General features: G+C 43.3%; 1 protein-coding gene across 1 annotated transcript; it reads left to right on the top strand.

Annotated features, from left to right (window-relative positions):
- Window positions 1-637: 637 nt before the first annotated feature.
- On the top strand, window positions 638-22950 carry GNAT3 (G protein subunit alpha transducin 3). The gene is made up of 8 exons (XM_056846294.1): window positions 638-755; window positions 10078-10120; window positions 13335-13476; window positions 15427-15584; window positions 16084-16212; window positions 21856-21985; window positions 22195-22348; window positions 22760-22950. The coding sequence occupies exons 1-8, from the start codon at window positions 638-640 to the stop codon at window positions 22948-22950; spliced, it is 1065 nt and encodes a 354-aa protein (XP_056702272.1).
- Window positions 22951-23193: the final 243 nt, after the last annotated feature.

A 23193-nucleotide genomic window follows, 5' to 3' on the forward strand; every position in this document is an offset into this window, starting at 1 on the left:
CACCCTGCAGGCAAAATCCTTTTATTCATGGAAACAATCCAATGAATTGTTAGTTGTGTTAGTTGTCAGAGCTCCATGCAGAAAGGGCAGGGTAAAAATGCAATTAAAACAAGGCCAGAAATTGTGGTGGGGATGAGGACAGAGACCACAGAGGGCCTATGATAGCAAGGAATGAATATGAGGCAATTTAGTTACACATCTTTAGCTGGAAAGATCCCTGGCTCATCCTTTCAATTAAGAAGGAGCATCACTCTTTCCATTTTACTCACTGGGGGAGCAGAAGTACTTGACTTTGGATCATTTTTGTCCTCTCAAAGAAAGTTTGCCAGACTGCCAGTCCTCCTGGCCTGATGTAAAGAATCAGTTCATTCTTATTGGTGATGCTATGAAAAACATAATTTCCAAACAGTAAAGCAGCAGTTTGGGACATTTACATGTCTGACATCATCGCAAGGTAACCTCACAGGCACCTGCAAAATCCCTTCAGCCCCATCTCCTGGGGCATGTGACAGAGCAAAAGCAACAGCCAAGTGCACAGGCAGCCTGCAGACAGAAGAGGAAATTCTTCAGCTACTCTCTTTTCCATTCGGAAATCAGCTTGCTGGGACCATAAGTAGATCCCACTGAATTCTACAATATGGGCAGCGGAGTCAGCTCTGAGTCTAAAGAATCAGCCAAAAGGTCGAGGGAACTTGAAAAAAAGCTCCAGGAAGATGCTGTGAGAGATGCCAGAACAGTCAAGTTGCTCTTACTAGGTAAATATATAAAAACTCTTTTTAAAATACTATAAATATTTACAAAAATGAAATGGGCACATTAATCTTGAAATTAATTTCACGGGTTCAGCTAAAAAGATCTGTAAATCTGTAAAGTAAATTTTACTTTTGTATATGTGCCACTTATTTTAGCGCTGGCATGAATGACCAGGATCAATGCATATAAACCTGGGGAAAGGAAACATTTGTGGCTTCATGTGCTGCAATCCCCAAGCCACGCATCATTCTTCTGAGGCATAAACCATCTAGCAGGTGGGATCCACATGTGAAGAAAGCTCCTACGCCATAATGAGCTCAGCATATTATTGCACATGATTCTATCTGGATCAAGGCTACGGAAGTCAATATTAGTCTCACTAATACTTTAGTGAGATTGTTCTGGAGTGAGTTAATTGTGGACTGCGGTGTTACTGTACTATATGAATAGTAACTGTTGTATAAATAAGCTGCAGTCCATAGCAACTTGGGGCTCCAGTATGGAGCAGATACCTGTGCACACAGATGTTACTCAGGCTAGTTGATGGTGAGGAATGCTTACTACCTACTGAAATGAGTATACCAGCCCATGAACATCAAACATCAGAAACTTGTGCATGAATGTAACAGCTGCTGTGGGTATGATTACTTCAAAATACGTTTTACCAGAAACAAAGGGACTAACTAGCTTGAGTATCATATACTCGGGATTTAATATGGTAACTTATCTGTTTTTCTGAGATTAAAATGGTTTGAATTTGAGCCAGGAAAGTATTGTTTGGCTAATGATAAGAATGGTCATATTTTAGCATACATAGCGCAGCAACTAAAAATATTAAAACAGTAAGTTAATAGCTACCAACTGTGGGTGCTTAATGGGTTTCGCTGATTAATTAATCACCAGATGCTGCTGTTGGCTAAATTTATAATATTTTAAAAGCTGTTGCTATGTGCGAATCAAACACTCCACAAATTATTCTGGCCGGAATGGAGGAAAACAAATTCCATTTGCAAAACAATGAAGGTAGTGTTACAATCTTTGGTAAAATATTTAGCCAAAAACTTGCTAGGTGCAAATCGTCAAATCTCTTCCATGGATGCCACATTGAAATGAAGGGAGCAGTGCTGTTATGCTTTCCATATACATTTCAGTGGGGCTCAGGCAAGGAAATTATTTGTCATGGGGTTGGACTGGCCCCAGCTAAGTGGCCCTTGTGGCACTGCCAGCCCTGCAGGGGTGCTTGTCTCAACATCATTTAACATCTCAGCTAGGGTTGCCAACCTCCAGGTAGTAGCTGGAGATCTCCTGCTATTACAACTGATCTCCAGCCAATAGAGATCACTTCACCTGGAGAAAATGGCCGCTTTGACAGTTGGACTCTATGGCATTGAAGTCCTCCCCTCTCCAAACCCTGCCCTCCTCAGGCTCCGCCCCAAAAATCTCCAGGTATTTCCCAACCAAGAGCTAGCAACCCTAGTCCCAGTTCACCCTGGATTTGTTAGATCCTGTAGTGAATCTCTTGTGTGTGTATGTAATGTGCCCTTGAGTCGCATCTGACTTATGCAACCCCAGTAAGGGTCTTTCAAGGAAAGTGATTAAGCAGAGGTGGTTTGCCATTGCATTCCTCTGCAGAGCTTTCCTTGGTGGTCTCCCTTTCAAGTACTGACCCTGCTTAGCTTCTGAGATCTGATGAGCTCAGACTATTCAGGAAAAGTGTTCGAACAAATCATCAAACAGTCCGTCCTTGAGCATTTAGAAAGGATGGATCTGATCACTAAGAGCCAGCATGGGTTTCTCAAGAATAAGTCATGTCAGACTAATCTTATCTCCTTTTTTGAGAAAGTTACTACCTTGCTGGATCAGGGGAATGGTGTAGACATAGTTTATCTAGATTTCAGTAAGGCTTTTGATAAGGTTCCACATAGTATTCTAGTTGACAAATTGGGAAAATGTGGGATAGATCCTATTATTGTTAGATGGATCTGCAACTGGTTGACAGATTGTACCCAAAGAGTGCTAGTTAATGGTTCCTCATCCACTTGGAGAGAAGTGACTAGTGGAGTTCCTCAGGGATCTGTGCTGGGCCCTGTGTTGTTCAACATCTTTATAAATGATTTGGATGAAGGAATAGGGGATGCTTATTAAATTTGCAGATGATACTAAATTGGGAGGGGTAGCAAATATGGTAGAAGACAGAGCCAAGATGCAGGATGATCTTGACAGGCTGGAGAAATGGGCTAGAACTAATAAAATGCACAAAGACAAATGTAAAGTCTTCATTTAGGTAGGAAAAATCAAATGCATAAATATAGGATGGGGGAGATTTGTGTGAGCAGTAGTGTGTGTGAAAAGGATCTTGGGGTCTTAGTAGACCAAACACTGAACATGAGTCAGCAGTGTGATGCTGTAACTAAAAAGGCAAATGCAGTCTTGGGCTGCATCAACAGAAGTATAGTGTCCAGATCACGCGAAGTGATGGTATCGCTTTACTCTGCTCTGGTTAGACCTCAACTAGAGTACTGTGTTCAGTTTGGGGCACCACAATTTAAGAAAGAGGTAGACAAGCTGGAACAGGTCCAGAGAAGGGCAACAAAGATGGTGAGGGGTCTGGAGACGAAGTCCTATGAGGAAAGGTTGAAGGAGCTGGGTATGTTTAGCCTGAAGAGGAGAAGACTGAGAGGGGATATGATAACCATGTTCAAGTACTTGAAGGGCTGTCATATAGAGGAGGGTGCCGAGTTGTTTTCTGTTGCTCAAGAAGGTCAGACCAGAACCAACGGGTTGAAATTAAATCAAAAGAGTTTCTGTCTAGGCATTAGGAAGAATTTTCTAACAGTTAGAGTGGTTCCTCGGTGGAACAGGCTTCCTCGGGAGGTGGTAAGCTCTCCTTCCCTGGAGGTTTTTAAGAAGAGGTTAGATGGCCATCTCTCAGCAATGCTGATTCTGTGACCTTAGGCAGTTCATGAGAGGGAGGGCATCTTGGCCATCTTCCGGTCACTCGGGGTGTGGAGGGGGGAGGTAGTTGTGAATTTCCTGCATTGTGCAGGGGGTTGGACTTGATGGCCCTGGTGATCCCTTCCAACTCTATGATCCTATGATTCTATTCCATGCTGACTTCCCTCCCCTGTGATTCTCTCATTTGCTTCAAAAAGTACCAGCTTCCAGATATGTGTAACCACTTACATTTTTAGAACAGTGCAGGCTTTCAAGTGAGTGTGTTGTATATTAAGTCTGCATGCTAAGGATGTGGGGAAGGCCACTAGCAAAATCCACAGATCTCACTGAAATTCTTTTTGCTTACCTCTAAATTCATTCCAAAGTTTGCTTGAGGAGGAGCCTCCAAACTAGCCTTGATATTTCGCCTTAGGTAAAACTTGTTTGCATGACCTTTCTGAGAAATTCAGCCAGGTCTACAGCCACTCTTTAGACTTACTTTGGAATTAGCAGGAAACATTCCTATAGGTCTCAATATTTCAGTGTAGGCAACATACAGCAGTTAATCAGTGATGTGCTATTTCTTTCAAAAGGGCTGTTTGTTAGAAATGACCCAAAGGCCACAGTGGTCCACAGATGGTCCACAGTGATTACATGGAGAGAGATTATTGCTTGTGCAGATCTTATTTTACCACTTGGCCAAATGGCAGCATTGTTATTTTAGCTTTATTGGCAGGTCAGTAAGATGAAAACGAGAAAAGACCCTAGCACAAAAACATCCTTTGCATATGAAAGGGATTCAACATGCTATATTGCATCCAGTGCTGTACTTCAGTTGAGGACCTCAATTTTTATTGCTGTGTTGTTTTTGGAAGCATCATCAAGATTTTGAAATAGATAGTTTTTCAGAAATAAAGCTACCATACCAAACTGGAGAGTCTAATTTGCAAATATTCCATTGGTCATGAAAGAATTGCTGGCTGGAGTCTCATGACTGTGAGGGCTTTAAAAAAACAAAACAAGAGAATTATTCCAGCTGGTGGCAGTGGAAAGTGCTGTGAAGTCATAAGGTGTCACCTACGCCGGTGTGGGGTCTCACCGACCCCTAAGGAGCTTGCCCCTGCCTTCAGCCATTGGCTCTGAGACACCTAAGTAGTAAGTCTCAACCCAAAAATCTCAGTTTTGTTTCTTTATAGCAGGTGTCTTTTAAAATTGGAGGTGGTGTAAAATGAGTGGCAGGGAATGCAGGCTGCAAGAAAGTCATCTAAGAATTTAATCTTGCATATGAACACATCCACATTCATTTGGTTCCATCCAAAAAGCTTCCTAAATGATTGCTTCGCCACTTGCAACTGGCAAACCAGACATAAGCCAAACCAGCAACTGTTTGAAGACAATTAGTTTGCAAGACTAGAACACTGAATTATGATCAGACTGAGCACCTTTGTGAAAATTTGGGGCTGACAGGAGACTTCAGTAATTTCATAGTTTATTTCTCACAAGCAACAAATTACACAGTGGGGGGGGGTTACAGATATAACCCTTGCTGTGGCTTAGCTTTGCTTTCCAGATGTAACATCAGGGTTTCATTTGCTTATTATTTTTCATATGCTCCCAAAGCCTTCCCTGTACTTTGCATGAATATGATTCTCATGGGCTCTTGATGTTCCATAGTAAAAGTATTCTACCCAGAAGAAGACATTAGAAACAATGGATGATTCAAAAATGCATTTGGAAGATACCTGAGACTGACTGAATTTGCAAGTTCCAGGTGCAAAAGATGGCTGTTGACAGAGTTGGGATCATTCATGAGAAGCAGCAGAGACACTTGAGCCAAATTTGCATAATCGTTGAGTTTGTCTCTGGCTCTGCATCTTTATCTGTGGGTTTAAAGGAAGGTTTTCCATATGTTTGGCTGTTAGTCTTTATTAATTTGCTTGAGTTGGGGGCAAACTACACATGACACTCAAATGCAGGTAATGTAGCTGAAACAGGGTTTTATTTTATATTGTAAGAATACTTTGGCTGAGATTTTGAGTGGAGGAACAGAGGAGGGGAGTGTGCTTAACCCTTTATGCACCAGCTGTTTTTCTCCTTAAAGCCATTCCTCACCCCTTCAAGATGTTACTGATGCACATTCAACACAGAAGTTGAATCATGGGAATGGGTGGTGATGCCTGGAGGGCGATTTTGAAGGTGGAAATGGTTGTCCAAGAAAAAGTTAACTCCCACACACACACACACAGTGCTCAAAAAAGTCCTCTTCTAAGGTTGTTTTTCATTTACAAAACAGAACTATTGAGTTTTCATTACACACATTTTCGTGTAATATGCATCTTCCTACTTAATTGTGAGGATTTAAATGTTCTCAACTTGCTGAAAACCATTCAGAAAAGACTTATAAAACATTTTGAGCCTTCATGTTTTTAATTTAAAAAATACTATAAATGCAGGATGCAGAAGGTTATAAAGATCATCCAATTTAACTCTCTTCAGACAACATCTTTGTTTTCTCCAACCCAGAGTTTTTCAATAGAGGCAATTCACACATTCAGCTGAAAGTTGTATGTTCAAAAAACTGTGGTATAAATATCTTGGGGGGAAAACCCAAAACAATTACTAGAATTCTTTGAGTAACACCATGACTAGAACAAATACAGTATAATTTTGCTTTGTAGGTAAGCCAAAAATGTAATAGTTTGCCTGAGATGCAACCCATTTCTTTATCACTGTCCTCTTCTGTAACATGTGATATACCTATGGTCAGCAATATCCAGGTGGGGCCTGGAGATCTCCTGGGATTACAGTGGAACTCCAATGGAACTCTACAACGGAACTATGGAAATCAGTTCCCTTGGAGGAAATTACAGCTGTGGAGAGTGGACTTTGAGGTCTTATATCCCTCTCTGGTCTCTCCCTTCCCCAACCTTGCCTTCCCTAGGCTCCACCTCCAAATCTTCAGAAATTTTCCATCTTGGAGTTGGCCACTATAGATGCAGCCCTAACCCCCATTGTCTACAAGTACAGGAAGCATCAACTGATGTGGAACAAGGGATAGATAAAGCTCCAGGATGTAGTGCACTGATGGTGGGTTCAAAGTCTTTTGTTGCCCTGGGCAAGGTTTACCCACTGCCTTCTGGGCCTGTACTGCCTAAGGATGCCAGCATCCAGGTGCAACCTGGGGATCTCCTGGAATTACAGCTCATCTTCAGACTACAAAGATCTGTTCCCCTGGAGAAAATGGCTACTTTGGAGGGTGAACTCTATGGTATTGTACCCCACTGAGGTCTATGTCCTCCCCAGGCTCCATCTCCAAATCTCCAGGAGTTTCCCAACCTAGATCTGGCAATCCTACCCCCTCATCCCCTGCCATTGGCCAGAGGGGACAGGGCAACCCTAGCACCACCAGAGAAAATATACCATATGATCCTAAAATCATACATTGGGGATATTTTTAAAAAGAGTTGAGAATAGGACTTAAATATATGATTAATAATTTGCATGTAGAAGCACAGGTTCAGTTTTATTGCATAGGGGCAAAGGCCGTTACAAGAATTAACAAACAAAAAAAAAACACTGTAAATCCGGGTAGCAATCATTGATAAAAGTTACATTTTAGTAACAAATTAAAACTCGTGGGGCGTGTTTCTCTAGCCCACCAGATCTCACCAGGATATTAAACATAAAACATTGTTAAAAATTTAACATTCAGAGTTATCTGGAATTTAACTAATATAAAACTTGGAATTGAAACTGTGGAATAAAGGAAACCCAGATAATGATATCTCAAGCTCATTGTGATTTTAATCCCAAGCTTTAAAAAACTACCTAAATACAGTTCACAATTGTGAATAGGAAATCCCGCGTTAGAAGCACATATGTTGTTAACACAATACTGGAAACAGGATACACAGCGGAGTCAAGAAATTTGGATCTGCAAAGTATGGCTTATTTATGCTTATGAACAAAATAACCACATTCAGACACGTGTGGGAAGTGGAACACGCTGTGCAAGAAAGCTTTATTAAAATTTGGCAACCCTTTGTCAAATATTGGAATTTGATTAAACTTGAAGAGAAGGTTATGTTATCTGAATGGCTTACATGTGACTGTCCCGCAACTATAGTGTCCCTCTTGCATGTCAAGTACACCCACACATGTGTATCCTGGGCAATTCTTAGTGTGATCTACTGCCAGGTGTGTACCGGCATCCCGCATATAGGCTGCACTGCGTATAAGAATGGGGAGGTCGCCAGAAATAAACTGGCATAGTTTGGAAATTGAACCTTTTATTAAGAATACTAATAGCATAGGAGATGCGAGAGGAATATAAAGTACAGGGAGCAGACATTCATACACATAAACTATGGAACAATGGTCTATAAATCTTTACTTCTGCTAGATTTCTAACCTATGCAAATAGTGTAAAGGAGGGAGTAAACCTATGGGTGTGTCTGGAGGATGAAGTCCAGGAAGATTCGATTAAATGGATGGAAGAGGCAATAGGAGTGGGATGAGAACCAGCTCATGATCTCTAAGGTGCTTGCTCTGGGTCGCAGGGGCAGTAACTGAGGACTGATGGAAAACTATTGCAGCTTCATTGCTGCTACTGCCAGGATATTGTTTACTGTCCAGCTGTCTTTATTACCAAAAGTGTGTAAATAAAAGGGACAGGATCAGTGCCAAAAGTTTAAACCTTTTTGGTTGATTGGGTGGATAATAGCTAGGAGGGAAAGTATTGTCTCAAGGAGGGAGACATTGGGGTGGCAGTGTCTTTTTGGTGGGGTTTACAGTTTTAAAAGAATAATAAACGGGGTTATATTGTAACCATTTGGTGGAAGCAGATTTCAGAGGGAAAACATAGTATGAGAAATAAAAATTATCACTCTGAGAAACGGATGTGTTTACATTGTCATCATCAGATATCTGGCAGATCCTATCATGTATTTGGACTGTAATGAAATCAGTTAACTGAGACACTACTGTCAATTGTGAATGGGGGAGTAGGTAGATGTGTACGTTCCCAGGAAAATTGTTGTTTGATGTCCTTCCATCCTTTTGAAATGGAGGAGTGCCTACTAGCACTGACAATTCCCTTGCCTCACAAGAATAAGTTGCTAAAAGTTTTATTCCAAACCATGGGAGAGCCCAAATTAAGAAATATAAATGTGGTGCCTTTCTGTGGGATCTATAGAAGGGGTCTCAGCTGCATTCTGGGGTTCTGATCTTATCAGATCTGCCCCCCTCCACCTGGCTTCTCCTGGGTGCTGATAAGCCCAGAGGACAGATCTGATACCAATCTAGCATGTGCTATTTCTCTGGACTCCAGAGACACGGACTGGATTACTGTCAGAGGCATGTAAGTAAGGGGGGGAGGGAAGATGGGGAGGGAGAGGGGGAAATGGCAGTGGGCCAAAGCACCCCAAATAATGCCCAAAATTTGACATTATTCGGGAACTGCTTTTTTTGGCTCCCTTTATTGCTGCCTTTTTTTATATCAGCTAAAAAAAACCGATTTGGGCTCCTTCCCCAAATCTCAAGGAATTTCCCAACCCAAATTTGGCAAACATAGCCTTAGAACATTTATAAACTCATGCTTTATCTAATTGTAACATTATAGTTTTGTTTATTCTATTGCTATGTTTTCCAATTTCTGTTCATGCAGATGTTTGGGGATATCTTTCTCCATTTCTGGTTCTATCTACACATATTATTTATGTATATTATTTACTTCATTTACCCTCCACCTTTCTCCCCAATCTGCCCAGAGCAGATTATATCCAGAGCAGATTACATGACTCTCCTCCATTTTATCTTCACAACAACCCTGTGCTGTAGACTAGACTGAGACTGTGTGACTGGCACAAGATCACCATGGGAGAGTAGAAATTCAAACCTGGATCTACCAGGTCCTAGTCCAGCACTTTTCCATTTTATTTCATTAATGAAGGTTGATCCAATAAAAGGGATCTTATATATAATGACTTTTCATAATATGTTTGATCATGTTGAGTGAACATAGAAGGCAAAGTAACAGTTGTCATAGATTTTAATTGTCCTTCACAAGCTTTTACTTCTGAATATATGGTCAAGCCTCTTTTCTTGCCTATATGCTTTGGAGACAGAATTGATAATTTAAAGACATTCCCTTATGTTGAACAGGGAAGTTGAGGACTTACCCTAAGTGTGCCTGACATTCTAGAACAAGGCTAAGAGATGATTTAGTTCCTATTTGTAATAAAAGTTCTTTCAAGGCATTCTTGATTCTGTCAGTCTGTCCGTGGGACCCAGAAATATTATATTCTTCTCTCCTCAATAAAATGGTGGTGTTTGCCAGGGTATTGGGGGTGACCAGCCTCTCTGATGTTCATGCATTTTCTTTGTTTGCAGGTGCTGGAGAATCAGGCAAAAGCACAATTGTGAAACAAATGAAGTAGGTGGCTCAATATACCCACACACACACATACACACAAAAAAAGTTATACTGTAATGTTTTGGAAATCTATTCCTGCAATTGGGCCCTTCCAAGCAGTTGCAAATATGGAATTTTTGCTCCCATAAATCACAGCTATTTGTTGCATCTTTAAAATAGTAAGGTATTTATAGTTCTTACAAGTGGGAACCCACAAGGACTTGTAGGGTGAAATTCCCTCTGCCCCACTATTACCTTTTTACCTTCCTTGAAGGCCCAATAGCCTATCCCCCTTTCCTGCCTCCTCTCCTTTCCATCCACCAGCCAGCTGCCCTTTATCTTCTCCCCATCTTCAGTTTTCCACTCTACCTAGGGTTTGCTAGGTACCATCTGGCAACCAGTGGGGGAGGCGGTCTTACCAGGCTTAAAATGAGGCCTAGGCATCGATGCAACTGGCATGATAATTAGGGTTGCCAACCTACAGGTACTAGCTGGAGCTCTCCTGCTATTACAACTGATCTCCAGCCAATAGAGATCAGTTCACCTGGAGAAAATGGCTACTTTGGCAATTGGACTCTATGGCAGTGAAGTCAGGCACATAACCACCCCCCCCGAGTGTTGTTTTTTTTTTTTTTTTGTCTTAGATTTCAGATTGCCCAGGCCATGTCAGCCCTGGCTACTATTTGGATGGGAGACCACCAAGGAATACCAGAGTTTGACTCAGAGGCAGGCAATGGCAAACCACCTCTGAGTGTCTCTTGCCTTGAAAACACTATGAGGTCACTGTAAGTCAGCTGTGACTTGATGGCAAAACAATTTTATTTTATTTTTTAGATTTCAGATTTTTCTGCAAACCTGGACACTTTTCAGGTTTGTCAAAAGACCCATCTTGGCACTTCACAGGTCCAATCTCTAGATGTAAGTAACCTCAGATATGGCCAAATTCATTATTAGAATATATTAGTGGTAAACCACAAGGACTTGCAAGCAACATCTCATTTTCTTCAACGCAGCCAATTTCTCCAGGTGAACTGATCTTTGTCAACTAGAAAGCAGTTGTAATTCCAGGTGATCCCAGACCCCACCTGGTGGTTGGCAACACTAGTTTCCTTGGGGGAAATGGCTGCTTTGGAGGGTAGAGTCTGTGGCATTACACTTTCTCCCCTCCTTAAACTCTACGCTCCCCAGGCACTACCCCCAAATCAGGTATTTCCTAACCTGGAGCTGGTGACCCTATCTCCTTCCCACCCAACAACCAACCTTTATCTGCCCCTATGTCTTCAGCTTTCCCTGTCCCCCATTCCTATTTTTCAGCAACCCTAGGGAGTTTTTTAGGTTTGTAGAAAGATCTGCCTATTCACAGCTCCAATCACTGGATTTAAATGTCCTCATATTTAGCAGAGAATGTTTTATTTAGTTTTGGGAGATTTAAACCCCTATTTTTAAAAAAAAAACTTTCTGGATTTTTCTGCAGACCTGGGTCCCCCGAGTCTACAGAAAAACATGTTGGGGATCAGTGTGTCCTCTAACTGTGGATTTAGGTATCCACAGGCGGGGGCACACTTGGGAATTACATAATAAGATGATCAGGCTTGCCATTTTCCTGCCCACAGTGGTAAACCCAGCCCTCACCCCCAATCCCCCACCCCTGAGAAACAGAGGAGTGGGTGAAAAAAATGGCAAGAAAATGGCTTCCATAGTAATGCTCTAGGGATTCCCCCATGTCTCTATAGACTTTACCACAGAGACTAGAGGAAATTCCTAGACTACAGCATCACCTGGAAGTGGCTCTGCATCCTCTTCAAGCTCTAAGCTCCCCAGGCATCATCCTCGAAATCTCAAGCCTGGGTTGCAGTGGTGTTCTATACACAGGACTGTACCCATCCATGCAGTTAGAAGTTGCACACCCAGTGTGGAGCCAAGAAAGGCATGGTGGAAAGTGGGGACAAGCCTACAGTCCCTTTTTTTGAGAATGAATTTCCTGCCTTGCTTTTAACTGATCAAATCTGTTGAGTGAGATGAGTGTTTAGATACATTGTTGCTGGACTGGGGATTTAATGAAGGGAAAATACTCCCTGAAATACAGAAGGAACAATTTTATTTCTTCTAGAAAACCATCTGCTATTTACGATTGAAACAAGAGATTGTCAATGTATTATACGGCGGATCCAGGTTTAAGTTAAATGTAGCTACTCCAAACAGGCTTCATTGAAATCATTCCAGTACAACATAGGGTGAAGCCTACAGAATTTTTCATAGCTCTGAGGGCAGGTCTGATATTCACAGAGAAACTGAGCAATGGAGAAAATGTGGGTTGGAATCACCCCAGATTCAGACACATTTAAGAATGACCCCAAAATATGGAAGTGGGCCCATAATAGCAGACTTACAGCCCATTCCTGAGCTGATGGCTTGTGGGGACGGTGGGGAAGAGAAGCAGCCACACATCCTCCTAAGCCGTTTCGCACATGCCACGAGAATGAAAAATCCTTCTAAAAGCCCCATTGGAAACAGCGAGGCTGCACCTGTTAAAAAGCAGGTGCAGCACCGCCATTCCCAACTCCGGCGTAATAAGCCAAACGGGGATAACCGGCGGCTCCTCCCTTCAGCCTGCCCCGGGAACACCCCCCTGCGCCGGTGTGGCCATTCTACACTGTGGCCTGTGCCATGGAGAGGCCACGTCGGCGGAACTGCCCTTGCCGGCAGCGTAATGTGCTGTAAGGTTGCCAGCCAACTTTAGGATTTACAAAAACTCGATGGTAAAACCTGGCAAGCCTGGAGCAGATGTCCAAACATTATGCTTACAGTCACAATGGCTGCGCTGCAATTCATTGCTCTTAGAGAATAATTTTATGCAAACCTATTTAAGGATTCATCAGTTCTTGTAGGTTATCCGGGCTGTGTGACCGTGGTCTTGGTATTTTCTTTCCTGACATTTCGCCAGCAGCTGTGGCAGGCATCTTCAGAGGAGTAACACTGAAGGACAGTGTCGATACCAAGTGTTACTCCTCTGAAGATGCCTGCCACAGCTGTGGGCGAAACGCCAGGAAAGAAAATACCAAGACCACGGTCACACAGCCCGGATAACCTACAAGAACTGATTAACTCTGACCGTGAAAGCCTTCGACAATATTTAAGGATTGTATCCACATACCTCAGTGATTGTATTCCAACTCCCCACTTTTGCTATCTCTGCCATCTGCCCCTGCTCTGCTGAAACTTCCTGCCTTTCTAGGATCATCCACAAAGATGGCTACACAGACCAGGAGTGCCGGGAGTATAGATCTGTGGTTTACAGCAACACTCTGCAGTCTATTTTGGCAATTGTGAAGGCGATGTCCACCCTTGGTATTGAGTACGGAGACACACAAAGGAAAGTGAGTATGAAATCTAGCGCTGCACTGCCACAGCACGGCTAGGGAAAGAGGGGTGGCGGCGGCAGCATAGCTGTCACACCCCTCTGGCCTGACATCTGTCAGCATTGCCACGGAAGCTGTCCTGCTTGGTTTAAAGAAGGTGTCGATTAAACAAATGTTCAGGAAATGATTCACACATTACAGAGAACACAGGTTCTCTTATTGCTTAAACATTGGTTAAATGGCAGGAAGCAAAGAACAGGAACAAATGGACAATTCTCACAATGGAGGTAAGTAAGCAGTGGGCTCCAGCAAGGATCAGCATTGTGTCTAGTACCATTTCATTTGTTCATAAATGATGTGGAAATAGAGGTGAGCAGTGTAGTGGCCAGGTTTTCAGGTGACACAAAATTATTCAAGATGGTGAAACCCAAGGATGACCGTGAGGAGGTCCAGGAGGAGTGGGCAACATTGTGGCAAGTTCAGTGTTGGTAAGTATAAAGTGGTACACTATGGGACTAAAACACACACACATACCCTAACTTCAGGTATAGGATAATGGGGTCTGAACTTGCTGAGACCAAGGGGCAAAAAGATCTTGGGGTCACAGCAGATTGCTCAATGAAAGTGTCAACCCGGTACACTGCAATGGTGGAAAAGGCAAACTCCATGGCCATTTTTGCATGGTATTTAGCAGCGAGTTCCAGGCTGAATATTTTTTTGAATTTTGCATGCTGAACCGTCATTCCGGAAGTGACTGCGAAGTCGGCCCTTACCTGCTTTGCATTACCAAAGAGCTCCTTTAACCTGACCTTTGGTGTTTGCCACAAAGAATCACCCTCAAGGAATAATGCAAAACAACAGAGGCGCGTTAGCTGTGCATATGCTAATAGCTATGCAAACAGGATCAAAGGAGCAGGCAAGTGCGGGGGAGTGGAACTTCTCCTTTTGCGTCGGGACCGTGAAAAGGCATTTTTAAAGTCGCATTTTAAAAAAGAGTTTTGAGCAAGCATCAAAATTCACCATGCAAAAATGGCCCATGTTAGGCATTATTAAGAAAGGGATTGAAAATAAAATGGCCAATATTATCATGATGCTGTATAGATCTATGGTGTGGCCAAATTTGGAATACTGTGTGCAGTTCAGGTCACCCTATCTCAAAAAGGCCATGACAGAACTGGAAAAGGAACAGAAGAGGGCAACCAAGATGATTAGGGCATAGGAGCACCATCCCTGTGAGGCAAGGATGAAGAGCCTGGGACTTTTCAGATTAGAAAAGAGATGACTGAGGGAGGACATGATAGAGGTTTATAAAATAATGCATGGGGTAGAGAGAGTTGACAAAGAGAAATTTTTCTCCCTCTCCCAAAATACTAGAACTCAAGATATTAAACCAAAACTTACATTCTAGGAACTACTTCTGTATTACCTGATTTAGCACTATGCTGAGGGTCAGAGGAAATGGGACACTGTAAGTTCCATGTACCTAACTCTGAGCATTGGTTTTCTTTTAGATACCTGGGATACAGGACTCTAATTCAGACTGAAACCACAGAGCTGGGGGAGGGAGCTTTTGGGGGGGGCATCTATTTTCCTGTAGGGCTGCTCTTTACCCTGCCAAAACAAACATACAGATTCAGAATGAGGACCTGCATCAGGGAAGTATGTTTGTAAGGTAGAGTTGCCAACTTCCAGATGGGGCCTGGAGTTGTCCTGGAGTTACAACTAATCTCCAGACTACAGAGATCAATTCCCCTGGAAGAGATCAATTCCCCTGCTCCCTAATCTCCAGGAATTTCCCAACTCAAATTCGGCAACCTTAGAAGCTCTGCCAGTCCCGGGAGACAATGCTGAATGTGATAGTTGAATGAATCGACTCAGTATAGGCTGGTGTCTAAACTCATTCAAATACTGCCTGGTATTTTCAAAGAAAACAAAAGCAAAGACTCAATTGTACAATTCCAATTTCAGGAAGATGAAAGGCAGCTTTTTGCGCTGGCAGATTCCATGGAAGACGGCACCATGTCTCCAGACCTGGCTGGAATAATCAAACGGCTGTGGAAAGATCCAGGGATCCAGGCCTGTTTTCAAAGGGCATCTGAATACCAGCTCAATGACTCGGCTGCCTAGTAAGTAACAGGTTGGCTTTCTGTAATGCGTTCACAGCAGCATTCTCCACTCTCAAACTGTACATATATTAAACAGCTGTTATTTGCTACTATGATAAACTTGTGCTTAATTTTTCAAAATTTTAAATTTTAATAAATTCTTTGAGAACTTATAAAAAAGCAGACTTAAATCCTGGGTGGAGGGATCATACACTTACATTCATTTAAAAATAAAATCCAGCACAGCGGTGCATTTTTTATTATTGTTTCTTATCTTAAGGGTCAGTTACTTCTACAAATATTGTTTACCTTTTCAGTAGCTGAACATGGTTCAGTAATGATCTTGCAGTGATTGCATCAATGAGGGACGGCCTATCGGATTCTAGAACCTGACCACAGTGCATAAAAGGAAATCTGCCTTCAGAGCAGTGGTTTCCTTGCAGGCTCAATTCTATTTTCCCTTGAGCAATGATCAGTGCAAACCAGAATGAGGCTCTTCATCTCTGTCTGATTCCTGCAGTTATCTCAACGATCTGGACAGACTAACCACTCCTGGCTACGTACCGAATGAGCAGGACGTCCTTCGATCACGAGTCAAGACGACGGGGATTATCGAGACTCAGTTTTCTTTCAAGGATTTACACTTTCGGTATGAACGTTTTTTGCTTGGTGTTTTCCCCCACTAAATCAGTGAATGTGCAGTCTAATTCAGACACCTGGGTCTGAAGCCCAGAAATTGCTTACAAGGCCATAGAAGGCTTTGGTATGTCTGTGACTACATGCAGTGAGTTGAAGTTCCTCAAAGTCAGTGCTGCTGGGCAAGTCATGGAGGTCTCCCAGAACAGCATGTGCTTTGGGAAAGCTCAGGATCGCAGGAGTACTACTTTTCAGAGGCAGGTCAAAGTCCAAGTAGGGTTGCTAGATCCCTCTTCCCCACCAGCGGGAGGCTTCTGGAGTGGAGCCTGAGGAAGGCAGGGTTTGGGTAGGGGAAGGACTTCAATGCCATGCAGCTCAATTGCCAAAGCAGCCTTTTTCTCCAGGTTAATTGATCTCTATCAGCTGGAGATCAGTTGTAATAGCAGGAGATCTCCAGCTAGTACCTGGAAGTTTCCACCCCTACGTCCAAGAGATGTTGGAAAATTGGAAATACAAAATATTAACACCTGATTTAGGGTTGCCAGGTCCCTCTTTGCCATTGGCGGGAGGTTTTTAGGGCAGAGCCTGAGGAGGGCGGGGTTTGAGGAGGGGAGGGACTTCAATGCCATAGAGACCAATTGCCAGAGCACCCATTTTCTCCAGGGGAACTGATTTCTATCGGCTGAAGATCAGCTGTAATAGCAGGAGATCTCCAGCTAGAACCTGGAGGTTGGCAACCCTAGCCTAATTATATGTGTGTGGTTTTTTTTAAGAACTAGTTGCATTGCATAGTCCTACTGCGTTCTGGTTCATCAGACCAGCTGTTCCATACATTAAGGCTTTCTTGAAGCTCACCCCCACCCCTACCCCGGAACCATTTTTGTACAGCAACTCAGCTTGCTGGCAGATGGTTTCTGCCACGCTGCTGCCAGATTTGGTGGGGGGAGATTTGAACTGTCATAGAAGAAACTGTCCTACATAGGCTGTTGGATGCAGGCAACTGAGTTTGTGGTGACAGCCAACATCATAATTCCTTTTCCTTTTATCCCTTAGAAGCTCCTTGATCAATTGATCTTGAGCAGCATATATCTAGTGTTGGAGGGATATAAGGACTGAAACAAATCTTGCCACGACCACCCCAGCCCGCCTTCAAAGAAGTAAGGGCGGAGTGGATTTTGGCTGCGGTCGCATGAAGAGAGCAGAGCGCTATGCATCGTCATGTCTGACGTGTGATGAGGGTGGAGCCAAGGGAAGGGATATTATTTAATGGGTCGCATAGACCCTCCCTCTTTGGAAGGCGAACAAAGGAGACACCCACCCTCCCTCCCTCAAATTCAGAGTAGGCACAAGCTGGTTGCCCATCTGGGGGCCGGGTAGGAATTTTTGCCCCCCCCCCTCGGTGCAATTGGCAACTAGCCGGGGGGGAGGGTTCGCCTACCCTACTCTGAAAATGATAGGTAGTATGCGAGAGCAGTGCGGGAAAATGTGATTTCATGATTATGGTACAACTCTGGTGAGCACCCTGAGGCATCAATTGGGAAGATGAATGAGTAACCCTCAGACCAGGACTGGGGCCTCGGTGCCTGGCAGGGACCTGGGACAGGAACTCCTTGAGGGGTGCCGCTATCCTTTACCTATAGACCTCGCAGCTAGGGTGGATTGGACGTGGCACACCTCCCTCGAGCACTAAAAAGGCTTGGCAAGGAAGAGCAAGAGCCGTACCACACGTGACGGCTCAGAGCTCAGAGCCAGGGTGGGTCTCACCCTAAGAATGGGAATGCAAAAAACAAGAGGAGGCCTGACTCTTCTGCATCCCAGCAATGGTCCGCACTGCAGTCAGTTATGGGGGATGTTTTGGTTGTGTGCACTGCAGATCCCTCTTGAACAATAAAAATAAAGTTGGCCCTTTTATTATCCCAGCTCTTGTGTCAGCTCTCGTTATTACGCATCCGTGGACAATGACAATGTAGCCTTGGGGTCCCTAACGCTTAGTAAAAAAGGCATTGTGTCAGTCACAGAAGCATTGAATTTGTATGTTAAAAGGGGGAAAATATAGTGCAATCGAAGTTCCTCGTAAAGGCGGCATTCCAAAAGGGCATGGGCTAATGAGTCAATAGAGCCAGAAGAGCAAGGGCAGATCCTGTCTGAGTATGGTATATTCAGAATTCTGCCCTGCATTACCATAGAAGGGTTAGCATTCAATCTAGCCAAGCAAAAAGCTCTACAGAGATGAGGAGTTGTCAGATAATATGTATAGGCAGGCAGACCACGTGGAGGGGGTATTCCGAAGAACTGGGATGAACAGACACGACGAGCACGAAAAGTAGTGCTGTTATAATCGAGCTCTTTAATGCGCTAACATCATAATTATACAAGGGAACTTGAAACATGCAGATGTGGATGAAACCATGGTTTAAGCGTAGGGTTGCCAACATCCAGGTGGGGCTTGGAGATCTCCCAGAATTACAACTGATCTCCTGACTACAGTGATCACTTCCCCTGGAGGAAATGGCTGCTTTGAAGGGTGGACACTATGCCATTCTAGCTTGCCGAGGCCCCTCTCCTCCCCAAACCCTGTCTTCCCCAAGCTCTACCCTCAAATCTCCAGGAATTTCCCAACTGTTTAGGCAGCAGGATTATGCCTGCCAGCTCTGCTCCTGAGCCTGGCTTGTTTCTCAATCAAACAATCATTTATTTTTCGGTCATTTGACCAAAAAAAGAACAGATCTAATCAGAAGTAACAGAAATTTACAAAAAAAACAGTATCTATCAGTCAAAGAATGATGGCTTGTTTCTACTTACTCAGCCCCTTTACCCAGCTTGCCTCTGTGCATTGGCTGTAACGTATCACTTTCATATTACATGCAAAATGCAACATGTACAAATGCAACAGGTACAAGTCCCTCTGATTTAGCAATGGAGCTTTTTTGGGTAATACTTGTTAGGTTTCCATGCATCAAATACTATATTTATTTAGACCTTTATCCCATTCTTTTCTCCCCAGTGGAGGCCCAAAGCACTTCACAACATTATTCTCCCTCCATTTTATCCTCACACAACAACCCTGTGAGGTAAGTTAGGGTGAGAGAGAGCGACTAGCCCAAGATCACCCAGTGAGCTTCCATGGCCGAGTGGGTATTTGAATCTGGGTCTCCTAGATCCTCACCTAAAGCTGAAGGCTGGCTCTCAATACTGGTTATAACCCTTGTGCAGAGACAATTTGAACCCATGGAGAAGGTGACCAGCCATGATACTGTTAAAAAAACATGCTCTGGCTTCAACAGTATTAGGTAGTCTGAAAAGGCCTTTACCCACCAAGTACCTGATGACTTTTCCATTTGACTGTTCAGATATTTTTGAACTCCCTGTCACTCATTTGACAGATCCTGAAAAGCAAAGAGGGCAAACTTGTTTCGCCTGTGGTATCAACAGTGCTATGAGATCTACTGACTTTTAGGTACAAGTACTGATGCCAATTCTCATATTTTTAAAGTGGTTTGTGTGTTTTTTGGAAGCTAAGGCAAATCAGAATTTGTAAAATGCTTTGCATATGATTTATAGAATTAGGTTAGCAAATAGCAAAGCCTGCCATGGAGGGAGCATGAATTCATCTCACTAATGCTCCAACAGTATCTATTCAGGAATGCAGGGACCTGTACATTTTTTGTGATTTTTAGAGTTCATGAGTTGGGGGGATCCAATTTTTTCCTGCCCAAATTCAGGAAAAATATTACAACTGAGTTGTTGTTTTTTATGTCTTTTTTTAACCACAACTTTTGCATAATTTGTGATCAAAACCTTTGGGAAAATGCATGTATTTTTAGTGATGCAAATACGTAATTTTACTGAGAGTGGCAAGGGCCATAAAAGGCTGGGGGCTGGATGTTAGTTGATGCTCTCACCTTTGTTCTTGGCTGCAGTAACCACCAGACAGAAGGCCACCAGGTGCAGCGGCACCAGTCTTTAATTCATAGACCAAGTCAGGTTATAGAGAGAATCTTTCAGCTCAAACCTACCAACCTGCTTAGCTTCCTCTCCCTGGCCTCCCTTCTGCCTCACAGCATGCCTCTTTTATCTGCTAGCTCCACCCATGCCCTCTCTTGTGATTGCCTTGCCTGATCCTCCCAGATGACGGGGTTCTTCTCCCCACCTGAGACTCCTTGTCAGCCTTGGCCTGTCCAATTTCCTGACTGCTTGTTGGTTTTCCTCTGCTCCAGAGCCTGGGTTAACTCTTTAGGTTTTTTTGCTTTTGTTTTGCTAACACAGGCTTCATCTCACCTGCGAGTTTCCTTCTAGGGTTGTGGTGGTTTCCCTGCTGACCCCTTTCTCCCAAGTTGGCCCATCAGGCATCCACCTGCCCCATTTACACTCTGGATTTAATGGTTAATGTATATTTCAAAAACCAATCTACAGCAGGCTTTTGCCTTCCGCTCCAAGCCCATGACTCAGTGCCCCCAAACGTCTAATTCAAAGTTCAGTTCTGATGGAACCACTATGAGTTTTAAAAAGGACAGGGTATGACAAAGGAGCCCTGTGGCACAGAGTGGTAAGCTGCAGTACTGCAGTCCAAGCTCTGCTCACGACCTGAGTTCGATCCTGACGGAAGTTGGTTTCAGGTAGCCGGCTCAAGGTTGACTCAGCCCAGCCTATTAACGCACTGTGTTTCTGGGGGTAAAGGGAAGATGACCGAGGAAGGCACTGGCAAACCACCCCGTAAACAAAGTCTGCCTAGTAAACGTTGGGATATGATGTCACCCCATGGGTCAGGAATGACCCGGTGCTTGCACAGGGGACCTTTACCATTATATGACATAGGAAATAGCTACAACCAACTCTCTTCTTATTTTCCTGAAGCTGCAGGGAGATTAGGAGATTATCTCTTAACCATTAACATCCATTGAGGAAATATCAGCCAATAATTCTGAGCAGGGCTGCCTAGACCCAGCATTGGCCCCTGGACAAAGATTCCAATTGTCCTTCCCACATATGACCCTGATCTAAACCATGTGTCTAATTCTGTGATTTTAGCTTTGTACACACACATACATGAATAAGACACACTTCTTACATCTGATGAAGTGAGCTGTAGTTTACAAAAACTTCATATCACAATAAACCTTTAGTAAGTAAATCAGTAATAAATCTATTTCAGTTTATCCTTGCACCTTTACCTAGCACAAGCCTAGGGGCAAATTGATTATGTATTGACTTCAAAACATTGCTTCAAACAGCAAAGAGGAGTGAGATAAGACAGGAGTGGGTGAGGCTTTACTTGCAGTTTCGTTTTCATGTTTTAAAAAATTGATTCTCCCCCCACCCACATTTTATTTGTGAATGGGACAAGTTTGTGGCTACCCCCATCAAGTCTAGTTTGACCCTGAGGTAAGATTTGAACCAGGGGTTTCCCAAGGTCACCACATTTTCTTTTTGTCACTCCATTACACTAGTCCTCGTGTGAGCGCTGTGCAAAATCTCTAAAATCGTTTAAGACAAAAGGCTGATTTAAAAAAAAATAATCAAAAATACAGTGCGTTAATAGGCCCCAATCTGTTTTTAAGAAACCAACTCTGGGGTTTAGTTGTTCTGTTTTCGGTGTGCAATGGACAAACAGTATAGATAGAACTATTGTAAATAAGCCGTGCATTTTTCCCCCTAGGATGTTTGATGTGGGAGGGCAAAGGTCTGAGAGGAAAAAGTGGATTCACTGCTTTGAAGGAGTGACTTGCATCATCTTCTGCGCTGCCCTCAGTGCCTATGATATGGTCCTTGTGGAAGATGAAGAAGTGGTAAGTGAACAACCAGGATAAAGACTCTATTTTGTGGAAGGGATTTAGCGTTGCCTCAGATGGTATTTGAGCAGTGTTCATATTCCTTGCCCTGGTAACCTGGCCAGGTTGACCCCCTGAATGGCTGCTGCCTTGATAGGAAAAGTGTATCAGAGTCAGCGTGAAAGAGGGTAACACTCTGTGATCTTTCCCCCTCCCCACTTTCACAGAACAGAATGCATGAAAGCCTCCACTTGTTCAACAGCATCTGCAATCACAAGTACTTTGAAACCACTTCTATCGTGCTGTTTCTAAACAAGAAAGATCTCTTCCTCGAGAAGATAACTAAAGTGCACCTCCGTGTCTGCTTTCCAGAATATAATGGTAAGTTTAAGTGTTCTATTTCTTATGTGTGCTTTAAAGATTAGTTTCTAGGGTTGCCAACCTCCAGGTAAGACCTGGAAATCTCTCCAAATTACAACAGATCTCCGGACTAAATAGAAAACAGTTGTTCTGGAGGATGGATTATACGGCATTATACCCCCTCCTGAAGTGTCTCCCCTCCCCAAACCCTGCCCTCTCTAGGCTCCACCACCAAATCTCCAGGAATCTCCAACCTATAGCTGGCAACCCTAGTAGTTTCACAAATTACATAGGACAAACCTGGGCCTTTCACTGAATCAGCCAGACCTGACCATGTGGAGAGCATGCCTAGATAGATTCTGTGACGGAGGGAAAGGTTTTAAGAAGTGTGACATACATTATGGACAGTCCTCTTTTTCTCCCTTCAACTAGGATCAAACACCTTTGAAGATGCAGGAAATTATATCAAGAACAAGTTCTTAAATCTGAACATAAGAAAAGACGATAAGGAGGTATATGCCCACATGACCTGCGCTACAGACACCCAGAATGTTAAGTTTGTCTTTGATGCTGTGACAGACATCATCATCAAAGAGAACCTGAAGGATTGTGGTCTCTTCTAGCGCTTTGACCCGTTTTTCTTTTTCTGTGTTTTTACTGGTCTCCCTTTCATGTGCAAAGAGTCTCAGATTAAAAGAGAGAGAATATGAGAAATGGAAATGATATTCTATGAACCTGGGCTTTTGGGGGTAGCTAATAAGATTGAGTTTTATCACAGCTTAAACTCTCTGATTTATTATGCAGCCCTAAACAGAGTTACTTCCTTCCAAGTCCACTGAAGACAATGGGTTTAGAAGGGTATAACT

The sequence above is a fragment of the Euleptes europaea genome, chromosome 3 (assembly GCF_029931775.1).
Source record: "Euleptes europaea isolate rEulEur1 chromosome 3, rEulEur1.hap1, whole genome shotgun sequence".
Classification (NCBI taxonomy): Eukaryota; Metazoa; Chordata; class Lepidosauria; order Squamata; family Sphaerodactylidae; genus Euleptes; species Euleptes europaea.

Coding starts and splice junctions, on each gene's coding strand:
- GNAT3 (XM_056846294.1), top strand. CDS start 638: ATGGGCAGCGGAGTCAGCTCTGAGTCTAAAGAATCAGCCAAAAGGTCG. Junction 16,213..21,855: donor TTCAAGGATTTACACTTTCG/GTATGAACGTTT, acceptor TTTTCCCCCTAG/GATGTTTGATGTGGGAGGGC. Junction 21,986..22,194: donor TTGTGGAAGATGAAGAAGTG/GTAAGTGAACAA, acceptor CCACTTTCACAG/AACAGAATGCATGAAAGCCT.